The sequence below is a fragment of the Esox lucius genome, chromosome 3, assembly GCF_011004845.1.
Source record: "Esox lucius isolate fEsoLuc1 chromosome 3, fEsoLuc1.pri, whole genome shotgun sequence".
In the NCBI taxonomy this organism is placed as follows: Eukaryota; Metazoa; Chordata; class Actinopteri; order Esociformes; family Esocidae; genus Esox; species Esox lucius.
The window spans coordinates 26,447,376-26,462,911 of record NC_047571.1 but is presented as its reverse complement, the minus strand read 5'-3'; the positions used below and the strand labels follow the sequence as shown (position 1 = coordinate 26,462,911).

Genomic DNA, 15,536 nt, shown 5'->3' with positions numbered 1-15,536 from the left:
ACTGATTCAAGCTGATAAAAGAGCAACTTTGACCGAAATAACCACTTGTTACAACCGAGGTATGCAGCAAAGCATTTTTGAAGCCACAACACACACAACCTTGAGGCGGATGGGCAACAACAACAGAAGAACCCACCGGGTAGCACTCATCTCCACTACAAATAGGAAAAAGAGGCTACAATTTGCACGAGTTCACCAAAATTGGACAGTTGAAGACTGGAAGAATGTTGCCTGGTCTGATGAGTCTCGATTTCTGTTGAGACATTCAGATGGTAGAGTCAGAATTTGGCGTAAACAGAATGAGAATATGGATCCATCATGCCTTGTTACCACTGTGCAGGCTGGTGGTGGTGGTGTAATGGTGTGGGGGATGTTTTCTTGGCACACTTTAGGCCCCTTAGTGCCAATTGGGCATCGTTTAAATGCCACAGCCTACCTGAGCATTGTTTCTGACCATGTCCATCCCTTTATGACCACCATGTACCCATCCTCTGATGCCTACTTCCAGCAGGATAATGCACCATGTCACAAAGCTCAAATCATTTCAAATTAATTTCTTGAACATCACAATGAGTTCACTGTACTGAAATGGCCCCCACAGTCACCAGATCTCAACCCAATAGAGCATCTTTGGGATGTTGTGGAACGGGAGCTTCATGCCCTGGATGTGCATCCCACAAATGTCCATCAATTGCAAGATGCTATCCTATCAATATGGGCCTACATTTCTAAAGAATGCTTTCAGCACCTTGTTGAATCAATGCCATGTAGAATTAAGGCAGTTCTGAAGGCGAAAGGGGGTCAAACACAGTATTAGTATGGTGTTCCTAATAATCCTTTAGGTGAGTGTATATATTTATATATATATATATATATTTATATATATATATATATATATATATATTTACATTCATTGAAAGAAATGACCCCGTCGAACCTCCTCTACCCAATGAAAACTCAGACTATATTGCTGACGTTGCGTTGCGTCAACAAGCTGTTGTGTTCCATGACTGCAGTTCACGTCACCCTGCAATGGCTTATGATGTGGTCAGAAGAGAAACACAAGTCTTGCTGTTTGTGGGAGCTGCCGGGTGTCAACAGTGTAGTCAGGCATGGACAGGGGCAATAAGCATTAACAGACCTTGAGTACCTGAGGTCTATGGCTTTATCTTGTTGTATAAGGTTATTACACCTTATCCAAAATAATAACAGCGTTATCCGCCCAGGTTCAAAAGCTTCGGGCGTCTCCAGTGATTTTGCTTTATGGACGAAGAAAATACCAGGCCATTATACTGAAGTTAAAGTCACACTAATTTCTTCATGCATTGGTTTGACGGCGCAAAACATGACCACATTGACCTCATTGTCACTATTCTGGCCTGCCGGAGGTCCTCTGTGTTTCTGTACCTCTATGTAACACTTGTCATACGTCCAGCCATGCATAACAAAAATATTTTTCATCAGTCGATTCCTAAAGAGCATCATCCTTTATTTCATCCTAGCACCACCATCTCTCCTCATATTTTCAGTTTCCTGTTTCACTCCTACATGTGTTGATTATTACTTCCTCTTCATCTCACTCTCCGTTTCTCGTCCGCCTCTATTCTCGTTCCTTTTTTTACCCCACCTTGACTCCATCCCTCCATCTACTGCACCACATGACTCCATCTCTCCATCACACGACTCCATCTTCATCACATTTATTCAGTCTGTCCCGCATATGCTTATTCTAATCCCTCCGTGTCCTTTCTCCACCTCCCTCCCTCCCTCCATTCTACCGCATGTCTCTTTCCCTTCTCCTCTCTTTCTCTCTGTTCCCCACTTCACCCCCCCCCTGCTCTTTTCACTGGTACAGAGGGGTCATTGCACGGTCTGCTGAAGGCTCTAACGAGTGCTCACTGCAGTCCAACCCAACATCTGGAGCAGGAACAGGCATTGGCCAGACAGTTTGCAGAGATCTTGCATTTCACCCTGCGCTTCGATGAGCTCAAGGTACGGTTGACTCCTCCTGTGACCCAGAAGTGCATATTATGTTTCTTCAAGACACCCAACTACTGTAAATGGGTTATAAATGTAACTACCTTCTCAGGAATTGGTTCATCACAACGCTATTATACCAATGACAAAAAACTAAAATACAACTAACATGATTATGCAAATGAAATAATAAGCACAAACAATTATATTGAATTTTTGCAGTAAAAAAATGAAAATTAAATCAAATTATTTTCAGTCACTAAATCATGACACCTATGATATCCCAAAGTGGAGCATTGCTCTCCAGCAGAATCACATTCCACAATAGAAATAAAGTACATTCCCTAGTTTCAATAGCTGGTGTTGCCCCCTTTGGCTGTAAAAAATGTATTCACATCTAGCTTTGCATGTGTGTTTTGGATCAATCTCCTTTTTGCAAGATCCATGTTTCGGTTCAGCTTCAGCCTTTTGAATTATATAGACAGTGGTATATTTTTTGTACAATGTAGTATTAATGGTTGACACTGATGGAAAGGTGGCCAGGCCCTGAGTAAGCAAAGCAGCCCCATACCATAATGCCATCGCCTCCATGCTTTATGTTTTTTTATTTTTCTGTTCAAAGGCAGTGTTTCTTATTTGCCAAACATTGCATCTGGCATTGAGGCCAAACTCCACCTTTGACTCATCTGCCCAGAGCACATTAGTCCAGTAGTTTTTGTCTTTACCCAGGTGTCTTCTGCCAAATGTCAGATGTCTTCTTTTTTAGTACAGAGGCTACTTCCTTCCTGACCTTGCATGTAGGCGAAGTTTGTGCAGTCTCTTTCTGACAGATAACTCATGCACGTGATAGGCAAGACAGGCCTATAGATGCCTTGATGTTACCCTGGTGTTCGTAGAAACCTTTGTTCAGCTCTTGGTCTGAATTTTGTGGGACGACCGGTCCTATGTAGATTTCTATGTAGAATATATTTCAACATATATTTTGGGTTTATATATAAATATTGATTACATGTACCCACTATTTCTTGAAGAATATAGCTTATTAATGTTTATGAGCATAGTTCAACTGTCATATCACATCAGATCTGAAAATGTTAGCTTTTTATGCAAACAGTGTTAACAAGCACTTCATATTTTAGGAAAGTATAAGTAAGTAGTATAAATAGTAGTATAAAAGTATAAATAACTGGGTTTCAAATTGACACAGTCACTCCTCTCCTCTCTAGTGTCAGCAATTTAAGGTAATTGTCAAGCTTCTCTCCAGGTAATTTTGTGTTTCTTTGCTCTCTGTATTAGATGACAAACCCTGCCATCCAGAACGATTTCAGCTACTACAGGAGAACACTGAACCGCATGCGCATCAACAATGTTGCAGTGAGTGCTTTGGCCTTTTGCAGTATAAAGACAAATATATTTTCCTAATGTGATATGTTACACAGTATGCAGTTATTTTACTCTGTGAAATGTTTCTACAATAAAATCGACATGCAGGTCATGTTAGAACATGGAATGTATATTTAAATTGTGTAAGCTAACATCTATTTAGTTATTACATCTGGATTTGGATCCTAATAAGCTTTTTTCCATAGTGACAGCTATTCTCCTTGGAGTTTACAAAATACTATTGGTGTCCCCATTCATTTGACTAGTTGATTGTTTGGACGGGCAGTACATCTGTCTGTGCCAATTGAGTACCCCATTACTGTGGGCGTGGTCATGGCCTATTCTATCAATCAAAAACAATGTTTTTGTTAAAACACGTAGGATGTGTCTATTTGGGATTTTGTTGTAATTTTGATTAGTAATAGCTGATTAATCAGAGACATCTGTCAAATTCAAAGTTGTTTGAACAAAATGAAATAATTTACTTTGTGGGACCTCGGTTTTAAATCTGTAGTGTAGAGCATATAGGTTTTTTAACCATACTGTACATTAAATGAATACTTCTTAAATAGATATTGTACCATTTAATAAGTAGTCATGGTAAAGTGGCACCCTCTGCCCTTGGGGGCTGTAATTTAATGAGATTCATCCTGTGCTTTAATGACTTGGATCATTAGGTAAAAGCTAGGGTGAAAGAACCTGACCAGGCAGAGTTTTTCTGTCTCTCGTCCTTGCTCTCTCACTCCCCCTTCCTCATTGCTCTCCTTATTTCACATTTAGATTTCCTTTATTGCAATTTCCGTTCCTTTTTGTTCCTAAATCTTTCAAATTTACTGAAACATGTGGGATTGCAACATGCATGGGGTATTAATACAATGTATGGGGTATTAACAACATGTATGGGGTATTAACAGCATGTAAGGGGTACTAACAGCATGCATTGGGTATTAACAGCATGTATGGTGTATTAACAACATGTATGGTGTATTAACAACATGTGTGGGGTAATAACAACATGTGTGGGGTAATAACAACATGTTTGGGGTATTCACAACATGTGTGGGGTATTCACAACATGTGTGGGGTATTCACAACATGTGTGGGGTATTCACAACATGTGTGGGGTATTCACAACATGTAAGGGGTATTAACAACATGTAAGGGGTAGTAACAACATGTATGGGGTATTAACAGCATGTATGGAGAAATTAATAACGTGTGGGATATTACCAACATTTATGGGGTATTAACAACGTGTGGGGTAATAACAACATATGTGGGGTATAAACAACATGTATGGGGAAATTACAACATGTATGGGGTAATAACAACATGTGTGGGGTAATAACAACATGTGTGGGGTATTAACAACATTTATGTGTTAATATCAACAAGTAAGGGGTAGTCCTTGCTCTCTCACTCCCCCTTCCTCATTGCTTTCCTTATTTCACATTTAGATTTCCTTTATTGAAATTTCCGTTCCTTTTTGTTCCTAAATCTTTCAAATTTACTGAAACCTGTGGGATTACAACATGCATGGGTTATTAATACAATGTATGGGGTATTAACAAAATGTATGGGGTATTAACAAAATGTATGGGGTATTAACAGCATGTAAGGGGTACTAACAGCATGCATTGGGTATTAACAGCATGTGTGGTGTACTAACAACATGTGTGCGGTAATAACAACATGTGTGGGGTATTCACAACGTGTGGGGTATTCACAACATGTGTGGGGTATTAACAACATTTGTGGTAATAACAACATGTGTGGGGTAATAACAACATGTAAGGGGTAGTAAAAACATGTATGGGGTATTAACAGCATGTATGGGACAATTAATAACGTATGGGATATTACCAACATGTATGGGGTATTAACAAAGTGTGGGGTAATAACAACATATGTGGGGTATAAACAACATGTGTGGGGTATAAACAACATGTGTGGGGTAATAACAACATGTGTGGGGTATAAACAACATGTATGGGGTAATAACAACATGTGTGGGGTAATAACAACATGTGTGGGGTAATAACAACATGTGTGGGGTAATAACAACATGTGTGGGGTAATAACAACATGTGTGGGGTAATAACAACATTTATGTGGTATTAACAACATTTATGTGGTATTAACAACATTTATGGGGTAGTAACAACATATGTGGGGTAATAAAAACATGTGTGGGGTAATAACAACATTTGTGGGGTAATAACAACATGTGTGGGGTAATAACAACATGTGTGGGGTAATAACAACATGTGTGGGGTAATAACAACATTTATGTGGTATTAACAACATTTATGTGGTATTAACAACATTTATGTGGTATTAACAACATGTAAGGGGTAGTAACAACATGTATGGGGTAATAACAACATATGTGGGGTAATAAAAACATGTGTGGGGTAATAACAACATGTGTGGGGTAATAACAACATGTGTGGGGTAATAACAACATTTATGTGGTATTAACAACATGTAAGGGGTAGTAACAACATGTATGGGGTAATAACAACATGTAAGGGGTATTAACAACATTTATGTGGTATTAACAACATGTGTGGGGTAGTAACAACATGTATGGGAAATTAATAAAATGTATGGGGAAATTAATAACGTGTGGGGTATTACCAACATGTATGGGGTATTAACAACATGTGTGGGGTATTAATAAACATGAATGGGGTATTAACAACATGTACATGATGGGTTATTAATAACATGTATGGGAAATTAAAAACATGTATGGGGTATTACCAACATTTAGGGGGTACTAACACCATGTATGGGGTACTAACAACATGTATGGGGTATTAACTAAATGGATGGGGTATTAACAACATGCATGGGGTATTAACAACATGTACAGGGTATTAACAACGTGTGGGGTATTAACATGTGTGGGGTATTCACAACATGTATGGGGTATTCACAGCATGTACAGGGTATTAACAACATGTACGGGGTATTAACAACATGTACGGGGTATTAACAACATGTGTGGGGTATTCACAACATGTGTGGGGTATTCACAACATGTATGGGGTATTCACAACATGCATTAACAGTGTTTTCCTATACACACACCCACAGTGCAGTGTATGTATTGTAACAGTAGAACATTACCCACTGAGTGGAGTAGCCCCATGGGCGTCAATGAAATGAGAGGGGGGCTCGTTGACCTTGTGTCCTCAATTAAGAGCCCCTACGGTTGAATAATTAGTTTGGCCCTCCTGTAAAATGCCATGTAGCGTGCATGCAGATAGGCGCAGTGAAGTGTGCTGACTGCGTAATGTCCAATTACAGTTTTGACACAATAAATTGCCCCCACTTAATACCGTATTTTAAGATATATTTTGCATACCAATTAGAAAAAAACGTGATGAGTTTTCTTTATGGGTGATAACAAAGGACTAACTGGGTTTTGGTGCATGTGTTTTTCCGTCCTGCCTGCTTGTGAAATGTGATGATACCTTGACAGTTTGAAATAATGTAATGTTTATAGTAATATTTGTAATGTTATAGCGTTTATAACATACTAAGAGCACTGATCCTGTTGGATACTTCTAAGACGAACACGTTTGATGTTCACTGGTTTTGCATAAGTGTGTCAAATCTATAAGCATCTGCTTATGTTTTTTATTGTGTTAATTGCCACTGGATTGGACATGGACAGAAGAAATCCCATACAGCCGTGTTACAAGTACAAAGGCTGATATGCATTTCTATTATTTGGTTTAATTATTGTTAAATGGGGGTGAATTTTGGGGTGAATGTATTTCAGGGAGCGGTAGGGAGGAGTAGTTGTATTTATTTTTAAATGAGAAAAATTATTAGTCTTTTTTGTTGAAACTTATTTTTTCCTCTTTTTAAAATGTGTTCAGTAATGTATTAGAAACTTAAACACATTGAAAATTTAAGTGTTTGTCCACTAATTCAGGTTATCCACCAATCTAATCTGATCCTGACTTTACTCTTCTGTTTTCAGGCAGAGGAGGAGAACGAAGTCAACAATGAGCTTGCAAATCGGATGTCTCTGTTCTATGCCAACGCAACGCCAATGTTGAAAACGCTAAGCGATGCCACAACAAAATTTGTCTCAGACGTAAGTTTAAAGCACCTGGTTGGGTCGCATCAGTAGCTCCTATTTCATGAAAAAACCCTGCACAAAATTTCAGCAACATAGCTAAGAGTTGCTTTTAACATGTCAACAAGATTGATGTCAATGAGATGGTGTTGATTCAAACAGAACACAGACCTCCCCATTGAGAACACCACCGACTGCTTGTGCACGATGGCCAGTGTCTGCAAAGTCATGTTGGAAACACCGTGAGTCAGGCCTTCACTGTAGCTGACGTTGTCGTTGTAGATACATCCTTGTGCGCTGGCTATGCAAAACAGTGCAGCTGACTAAATGAAATAACTCTCACTTTAAAATATGAAAGTCACTTGACGGTGAAACAAGAAAGAGAGACGTCATGATTTGCGTCCTACAAACTTGACACGCTTCCTGTTTGTTGTGTGTGTGTCCCCCCACAGGGAGTACCGTAGCCGTTTCGCCAACGAAGACACCGTGTCCTTCTGTTTGCGGGTGATGGTGGGAGTGATCATTCTCTACGACTATGTTCACCCCGCCGGAGCCTTCGTCAAGTCCTCCAAAATTGACGTACGTTCCCCCGAGCTCCTGCCTCGTGCCGTTTATTGGGGCCGTATGTGTTTAGCGTGGCAGTAGGGGTTGCTTATCACCAGGATTTGGTCTCCACTGTCAGTGGAATTGTCATGGATTCATTGTGATTTCCAAGGCAAAATGGTTCCTTCTTCAGTCCTCATACTGTGCAATGCTTGATAGCTACTCTACCAACACAGACATTGTCCTCAAGTGACTGAACTAATATTATGGTTAGGATGGAAGCAAATGTTTGTTCTAGTCCAGCATCTACACAACCTGGTTGAGTTATTGAATTAAAGTATCGACTAACCACAAGGCCTTAGTTGGGCTCAGATGTGTTAGTGCAGGGCTGGACAAAAAGGTGTGCCGTTCTTATGGAATGCATTCAGGGACACTGATATATTGAACTGCATTATGTGTAACTGACTCTGTTTTTGGTGTAGATGAAAGGATGCATCAAAGTATTAAAGGATCAGCCTCAAAGCAGCGTGGAAGGCCTGCTAAACGCCCTCAGGTCAGTCTCTAGTGGTAGTCTGCCAACTTGAAGGTGACTTTACAGTTATTACAGTATGTGACCTTACATGCTAATTACATGTAAAACAGCCTTTTGATCACAGCGGTAAGAACTTCACACACCCTGAAGCGCCACACTAACACACAGATTCATGTAATCAGTCAACTGATGGCTCTTCAGCTTTGACCTTTATATTTGACCTTCCGTGTTGGACTACTTAACCCTATGCAGATAGGGTTGTATTTTCTGACTGTATTTTCTTTCTTTACATTTAGGTACACAACAAAACATTTGAACGATGAAACTACCTCCAAGCAAATTAAAAACATGTTGCAAGCAAATTGATGGAATGTTTTAATGGCGTCCTTCGCTAGCTGGATTCTGGAATAAGGATCACGGAGTTGTAGTACTCTTAAAATAAAAAAAAGAAAGCCATAACAAATGGCAGCTACTGATGTAGTTTTTTCTTCAGTTTTGTCTGCTGTATGTCCTGACATTTTTGTATTAGTAAGGAAAGTCATTTCACTGGAACAGTCTGACTGGAAAAGTTGTAAAATGTAATTGTTTCACTGATTGAGGTATTGTCGAGGATACTCCTCAAAGGACTTTGGGCTGGAGTCTAACAGTTCTGCTTTATCTTGTAACAACCGAATACTGAATAGACTGAATTAGAATATTAATATATGTTTAGTTAATGTGGAATATGGACTGTATCTGCATTTAACTCATATCAGCAAGGGACCTTTTGCGCTATGTTGCATAAAATGCCACCGATGCAGATATTCTCATTAGTCTAACTCCCAAACAGCCTTGTAAGTTCAAATACTTTTGAGTGTCTTGTCATCTAAAAGTGTATTTGGCTGATTTACATCCATATTTTTTCGTCAAATGATTTTGATTGTTGACTTCAGTGGCATTACCTCTTAGGTTGTTTTTTCCCCCAGTGTTGGTGGGACGGACCAGTGGGTCTTTGAGGCATGGTCGAAAGAGCAGCTGCTCACAGATTTGACTGCTTTGGAAACTGATTTTGTCCGTACAGACAGTTATATGCATTTAATGGAGTTGTCGGTTATCACAGGTTAAAACTTATTTGTATATGAGGACGGCATGAACTAAGCTTGTATTGTGTTGAAAAAAAATTTTAGATTGTGTTTTTCTGTTATAATGTCATGTTATTTTTTTTTTTATAATGACAATTCATGTGAGAGGGAAAATAAAACTTTTGGGATTTTTCAAATTCATTTTCTCAGATACTTATTTAATACAATGAAATGGATTTGACACCATGATTGGAAACCACTGAAGGTGGTGCACCTGACCTGAGATCTGGTGCTTTGACAGTGTTTCATTAAAACCCCAATATCCAATGTTATTATACACAGGAAGAGAACAGAATGAAGTTTCTCTGAATACTGGTGCATGTTTAAAAAAGGGTTCAAAAAGAGAGCACGCAAATAGCACTAAAACACCAAAAAGTTGACGTTTTTCTGGTAACGTTTTATGTTAAGTAAACCGAATGTAGGTGTCCAATACTACAGGTGGCACTGCTGAACCTGTGTCATGCAGATTTCTTCAAGAAATTACTGTCTCAGAAAATGACATTTTCAATGCCCCCTACCTCAGGTGGAGTCTGTCATAGTCTGATCACATTCAATCCTTAATGAATACTTTTTGGCACCACAGAGAAGGGTTTTAGAAAATGGTCACTTCTGTTATCTTGATTTAACCTCCAGGTATATTTTACTAGGTCTGCGTTTTCAAGCTTCCATTTATGTCCATTCTAGCATATCCATTGTATTTATCTCTAATAAATGGTGATGGTAGTATGACTGCCTTTATATACCTTTTACAATCTATCAGTGCATTAAAATATTTGTTGTAGTCCCCTGCCATTACAATGAAATTGGAGACCACCATGATTGACATAAAGGTTTTCTCAAGAAGCAAATCATTATTAAGCCTGTATAGATGTACTAACCATTACGTAAGTGCAATCTATCCTCTAGTTCTTTATTACATCACTTCTCTAGAACACCGTAATCTACCTGAGGAGACTCTACCTCAACACTATTGTCCCCAAGCCACTACTGAAGACACCGAATGTGTTACTTGTAAAGAATAAAATATGGTATCCATGCTGTAAAATTCAAGTCCTAATTAACACTAGTCCTACACAGTTCAGTATTTGCTTGAAAGTTGGCATTTTACTTTACTAGAAAAAAACGGTGGAATTTATTTAAGATAAAACATGATGTTGCTCACACAATCCGTCTCATACATCCTCCCTCTCTTCCCCACCATAGTGGATACAACCACTCAACATTTGTGACTAAGGTTTTAGGAAAGTTGCATTTTACTCAAATGTACTGACACAGATGTGGACAACCAAGGCAAACAACCAAGCACACTCAACACACAGACATATGCGCTCGGATGTGTTGCATTCCACTGTAATTCCACTGCATTCCACTGTAACTCCACTGCATTCCGTCTCTGTGAATTTACAATTCACACCAGGACACGTTTACAACACGTGCGCACTTCCGTGTGTGTGGGTATTTGTGTGTGTAGGTATTTGTGTGTGTGTGGGACTGTGAGAAGAACAGCGTGAGCTAAAGCATCAGAACACTGTAGGTGGCGATACTCTGTCTGACTGCTGCCCGGTCTCTCTCTTAGTCTCTCAGTCACTCTCTCAGTCTCTCAAACTCTCTTCAGCATCTCTTTCTGTCTCAGTCTCTCAAACTCTATTTCAGGCTCTCTCTCAGTCTAGCTCCTTCTCAGTTTCTCTTTCTTACATATAAACACTCTTGTTTTACTATACTTGTGTGGATTCTTGGAGGCTTAGAGACCTATTTTCCATAACTGCTAACCCGTACTCTAATCTTAAACCCAAGATATTTCAGGCCTTTGGTTATTAGTAAGGACCTGCTAAACGTCCTGACTTTTCCCATGGGTAACTATACTAGTGGGAACCTCTCACAAGTATAGTAAAATATGTACACACACACACACACACCTCCCCCACGGTGAACTCTGGTTGCGAGAATCCACTCTCTCCATGACCAGATGGAATGTTGGAGAGGCTGGCCGGCTAGCTGCCCAGTAGTTTCAGCTCATCAGCTGTTTCTCTGCTGGAGGAGGGTCGTGTTTCCCTGTGGCTGAGCACAGGAAACAGAGGGCTTAGAGACCGTGGAGTGAGTAACGCATTCCATAGTCCAGTGTGTCTCCCACTGCTCTCAGGACACAGTTGTGGCCCTCACTGCTTTGTCATAATCTGTCCCTGAAATGAAGTATGATAATGTTCTTTCCAGAAATGATATTCTAAGCAATAACCATTACCTAGCCTAACCAGTAAACATCCCCAAATTAAGGAATAATCATCTTTATTCATTCTGAGCACGAATCCTGTTTTCTCCTTCCCAGTGTGTCTGGCAGGGTGGGTGGTTGGTTATTTATTGGTGAAAAGACAGAAGTATATATCTTTTTTTTTTCTTTCTTTAAATGTTATTTATTTTTTCCTGCCCATTAAAGTCACTGCATTACAGTTGCCCCATCTCAATGTTGTTGTATACTTCTTGTTCACATCTGATTGACTTGTTCACGTCTGATTGACTTCACCACGATGCTAAACGTGAGATGACACAGTAAACAACCATTTCACTGTATCCCTTTTTCCCACTGCTGCTCATCACTGAATCAGCATGAGATACGGCGCACACTGTACTTCCCTCACTGTCCCGATTCCGGAGCACCTTTCCCACGCTCAGTTTGAAGTCCAGAGTCTCTTGGAAAGTGCATCGGTGAGCTCCCAGACATAGAGTGCGTGGATGGCTCCCCGCCAGAAACGCAACAGGACGTGTCAGCCGAGAGTCAGAGACAATGCTGCTCAGTGTGGCCACTGTTAGACCCTAGACTGTTGAACATATGGTCTGTTAATTATCCATGCTGGCCAGTTTTACTGTTGTCTGCACAGATACTGTCAGAGTACACACCCACACACTCATCTCTTTTTGTTTACATGTATATGTCCACATACAGTAGTATTCTGGTAATCTACATGTGCTCTGTTCTTGAGCTGAAATAAATTAGGAATCCTCATGAAGCTGAGTCTATCTCTGGTTGATGTACAGAATCATTCAGCTGGTGGAATGTCCATCCGTTTCCCATCCATTGAGACGGATGATGATTTGTCCAGGAGCAGATCTCAGATGACGTGTGCAGGGAATGTCATTTCTGATCTGGCATTTCTCATGCTTTCATGTGTTCCATTGAAACCACTCGAGAGCAACTGCACACAGGAGGCTTCATCCTAAATATTGCACTTGAAATGGCTAGGACCTGCTAGAGACACAGTTATATTCAATGTTTTTCTTTTGTCACAAGATTCACAATATTCACTGCTAATTTTATTAAACTGAAATATGCGTTCGCTTTTTTCAATAATTGTTTCCAAGACTGTTACTCGGATGTTATGATTGAAAGGTTGTAGAATTGTCCCGATTTTGAATAAGGACCAACAAATTCAAAAATCAATCATAAAAGACTGCTGACCAGATACAGGACAGACTCACTGTAATGACATTGTAGGTACAGGCCTGGATCCCAAAATAGCTTAATGTCACCTCTGCCCCCATCAAAAATGCACCAATCAAAAAAATTATTCTGAGGAACAAATTAACCCTGACCCGATTGAAAGGACAAATATAGTGGCATCCACAGCAATTGGCACCCCTAGTAAAGATGAGTAAAAAAGGATTATGAAAAATGCACATTTTGGGGAATGAGCTTAATGTCACACTGAAAATAATGTGAAACACCCAACATTTTATTGAAGTGAATTTATTCGGACAAAATGCAATCAGTCGTCAATAAATAATTATTTCTAACAAAACCACGTGTGCCACGATTATTGGCACCCCTGCATTTAATACTTTGTACCACCTCCCTTTGCCAATAAAACAGCGCTGAGTCTTCTCCTGTACCCTCAAATATGGTTGGAGAATATAGAGCAAGGAATCTGAGGCCATCTCTCCAGATCATCCAGATAATCCAGCCCACAGGTTTTCAATAGGGTTTAGGTCAGGGGACTGAGATGGCCCATGGCAGAAGTTTGATTTTGTGTTCAGTGAATAATTGTTCTGTTGATTTTGTGTCGATTGAGCGACCCAGTTTTAGTTTCCTGGCAGAGGCAACCAGATTCAGATTAAAATTTCCTGGTATTTCCTGGAGTTCATGATGCCATGAACCCTTTACAAGGTTCCCAGGGCCTTTGGGGGAAAAAACAACCCAACAACATCACGGAACCTCCACTAGACTTACTGTAACAGTGGAGAACAGGATATTTTCGGTATCGCCACCCTTCTGTTCACGCCAAACCCACCCTGAGTGTTTGTCTCCAAAAACCTACATTTTTGTTTCATCTGACCATAGCACTCGGCTCCAGTCAAAGTTCCAGTAGCGTTTAGCATACTCCACACGCTTACGTTTTTGTGGTGTAATGACAGGAACGGCTTTTTCCTGGCATGCCTTCCAAAATAATTCATTGGCATGGAGGTGGCGTCTAATGGTGAATTCGTGACCCCAAGATGCTGCTCTCCTCTGTAGATCTCCAACAGTGATCTTAGTGGATTTTCCTTTGCATTTCTTTCCATCCTCCTCACTGTGTGTGTGGGGGGGGGGCCAACTAAACTGTGGAGAGGAGCTTCAGGGCCACGGAGACAACGGGAGAGTTGGTCAGAGTCAGCATGTCTCAAGGGCTTTGGAAGGAAAAGACAGGGGAGGATAAGGGCCTGTAGTGTCTGACGTCAGGTGGGTCGACAGTTGGTTACTGGAGGAGGGGAGGGACTCCGGCCATGTTGAATTCCTACTGAACACAGTCAGTAGACAGATGTTACGTGATGAGGGAGGAGAGCAATGGGAGAACCAAACAGTGAACAGAGACCTAGGGAGCGGGTTGCGGCGTGTTTGAAAGACGACAAACAGCATCTAGGTCAGGTGCATAGCCTGCCTTGTGAGTGGGAGGGAACGGAGAAACTGTGTGGTCACAAGAGGAAAGGTGTCGGACGAAAGAGGTGTAAAGAAATGAATCAATCAGGAAATGAGCTGTCTGACAAGGATGGCACTAGTACCACAAAGGTCTGGACTGTGTGTTGGTGGGCTTGCTCTGCCGTTTACACTCCTCAGCTTTCTGACCCTCCTTCATTTGCCAGTTGATTGAAACGGTGATCTGAAAGTGCTCTGCAAATCAGATTAACCGAATCAGATTTAATCAGATTAATGTTGCGGGGCAACCTTCCTCACACGTCAGAATGGGCATGGGTGTGTTATATGTTTTGAGCCTGCATGAGTCTGAGAGGATGGCGTCTCTCATCAGCCTTTTACTGACTGCTACTCTGCTTGTGTTCCTGGCGGGGGGGGGGGGATTAAGATGGAAGCCAGCGTTTCACAGATTCATCACAATGTTTCACAGATTGATCACAGCGTTTCAAAGATGCATGAACCCTGGGCCTCAAAGGAGTGAACTTTATGAATCCTAACCAGTGCTTGACTTGGACTGGATCGTCCCAAAGCACGGCACCGACACTTCACATTATCCGGCACCACGACACGCCCAGTTGGAAGATGACATCCCCTGGGCCAATTTCGTCCCACCTCAAACAATGATCCTAATGTGTCTTTGCCGAGCTCGGAATACACAGAGACGAGACCAGATCAGAGCTGTGTGTGCGCGCATGTGCTTGTTTTTATATCCTTGTGGAGACAAAATGTCCCTATAAGTATAGTAAAACCTGAAAAACATACCTTGTGGGGACATTTTTTCAAAAGTCAATTTCCGGCTCAGGCTTTAGGGTCAAACTTACGATTAATTTTAGAGTTAGAACTGGGGGTTCTTTAAGGTCCAGGCGTTGTTGGTTAAGTTTAGGGTTAAGGTTAGGCATTAGATCTAGGTAAAGTTTAAGCATAAATGTTACTTCATTGAGGTTA

General features: G+C 40.6%; 1 protein-coding gene across 3 annotated transcripts in view; it reads left to right on the top strand.

Annotated features, from left to right (window-relative positions):
• The window catches only part of fam49ba (family with sequence similarity 49 member Ba), a 27,655-nt gene extending 17,862 nt beyond the window's left edge, over nucleotides 1-9,793 (top strand). For all 3 annotated transcript variants that reach the window (XM_010893220.3, XM_010893237.4, XM_010893228.4), the window contains exons 5-11: nucleotides 1,856-1,992; nucleotides 3,274-3,351; nucleotides 7,358-7,474; nucleotides 7,619-7,698; nucleotides 7,909-8,035; nucleotides 8,482-8,552; nucleotides 8,828-9,793. In XM_010893220.3, coding sequence (XP_010891522.1) covers nucleotides 1,856-1,992; nucleotides 3,274-3,351; nucleotides 7,358-7,474; nucleotides 7,619-7,698; nucleotides 7,909-8,035; nucleotides 8,482-8,552; nucleotides 8,828-8,897 — 680 coding nt within the window. In that variant the 3' untranslated portion in view covers nucleotides 8,898-9,793. The remainder of the gene's footprint in view (nucleotides 1-1,855; nucleotides 1,993-3,273; nucleotides 3,352-7,357; nucleotides 7,475-7,618; nucleotides 7,699-7,908; nucleotides 8,036-8,481; nucleotides 8,553-8,827) is intronic.
• Nucleotides 9,794-15,536: the final 5,743 nt, after the last annotated feature.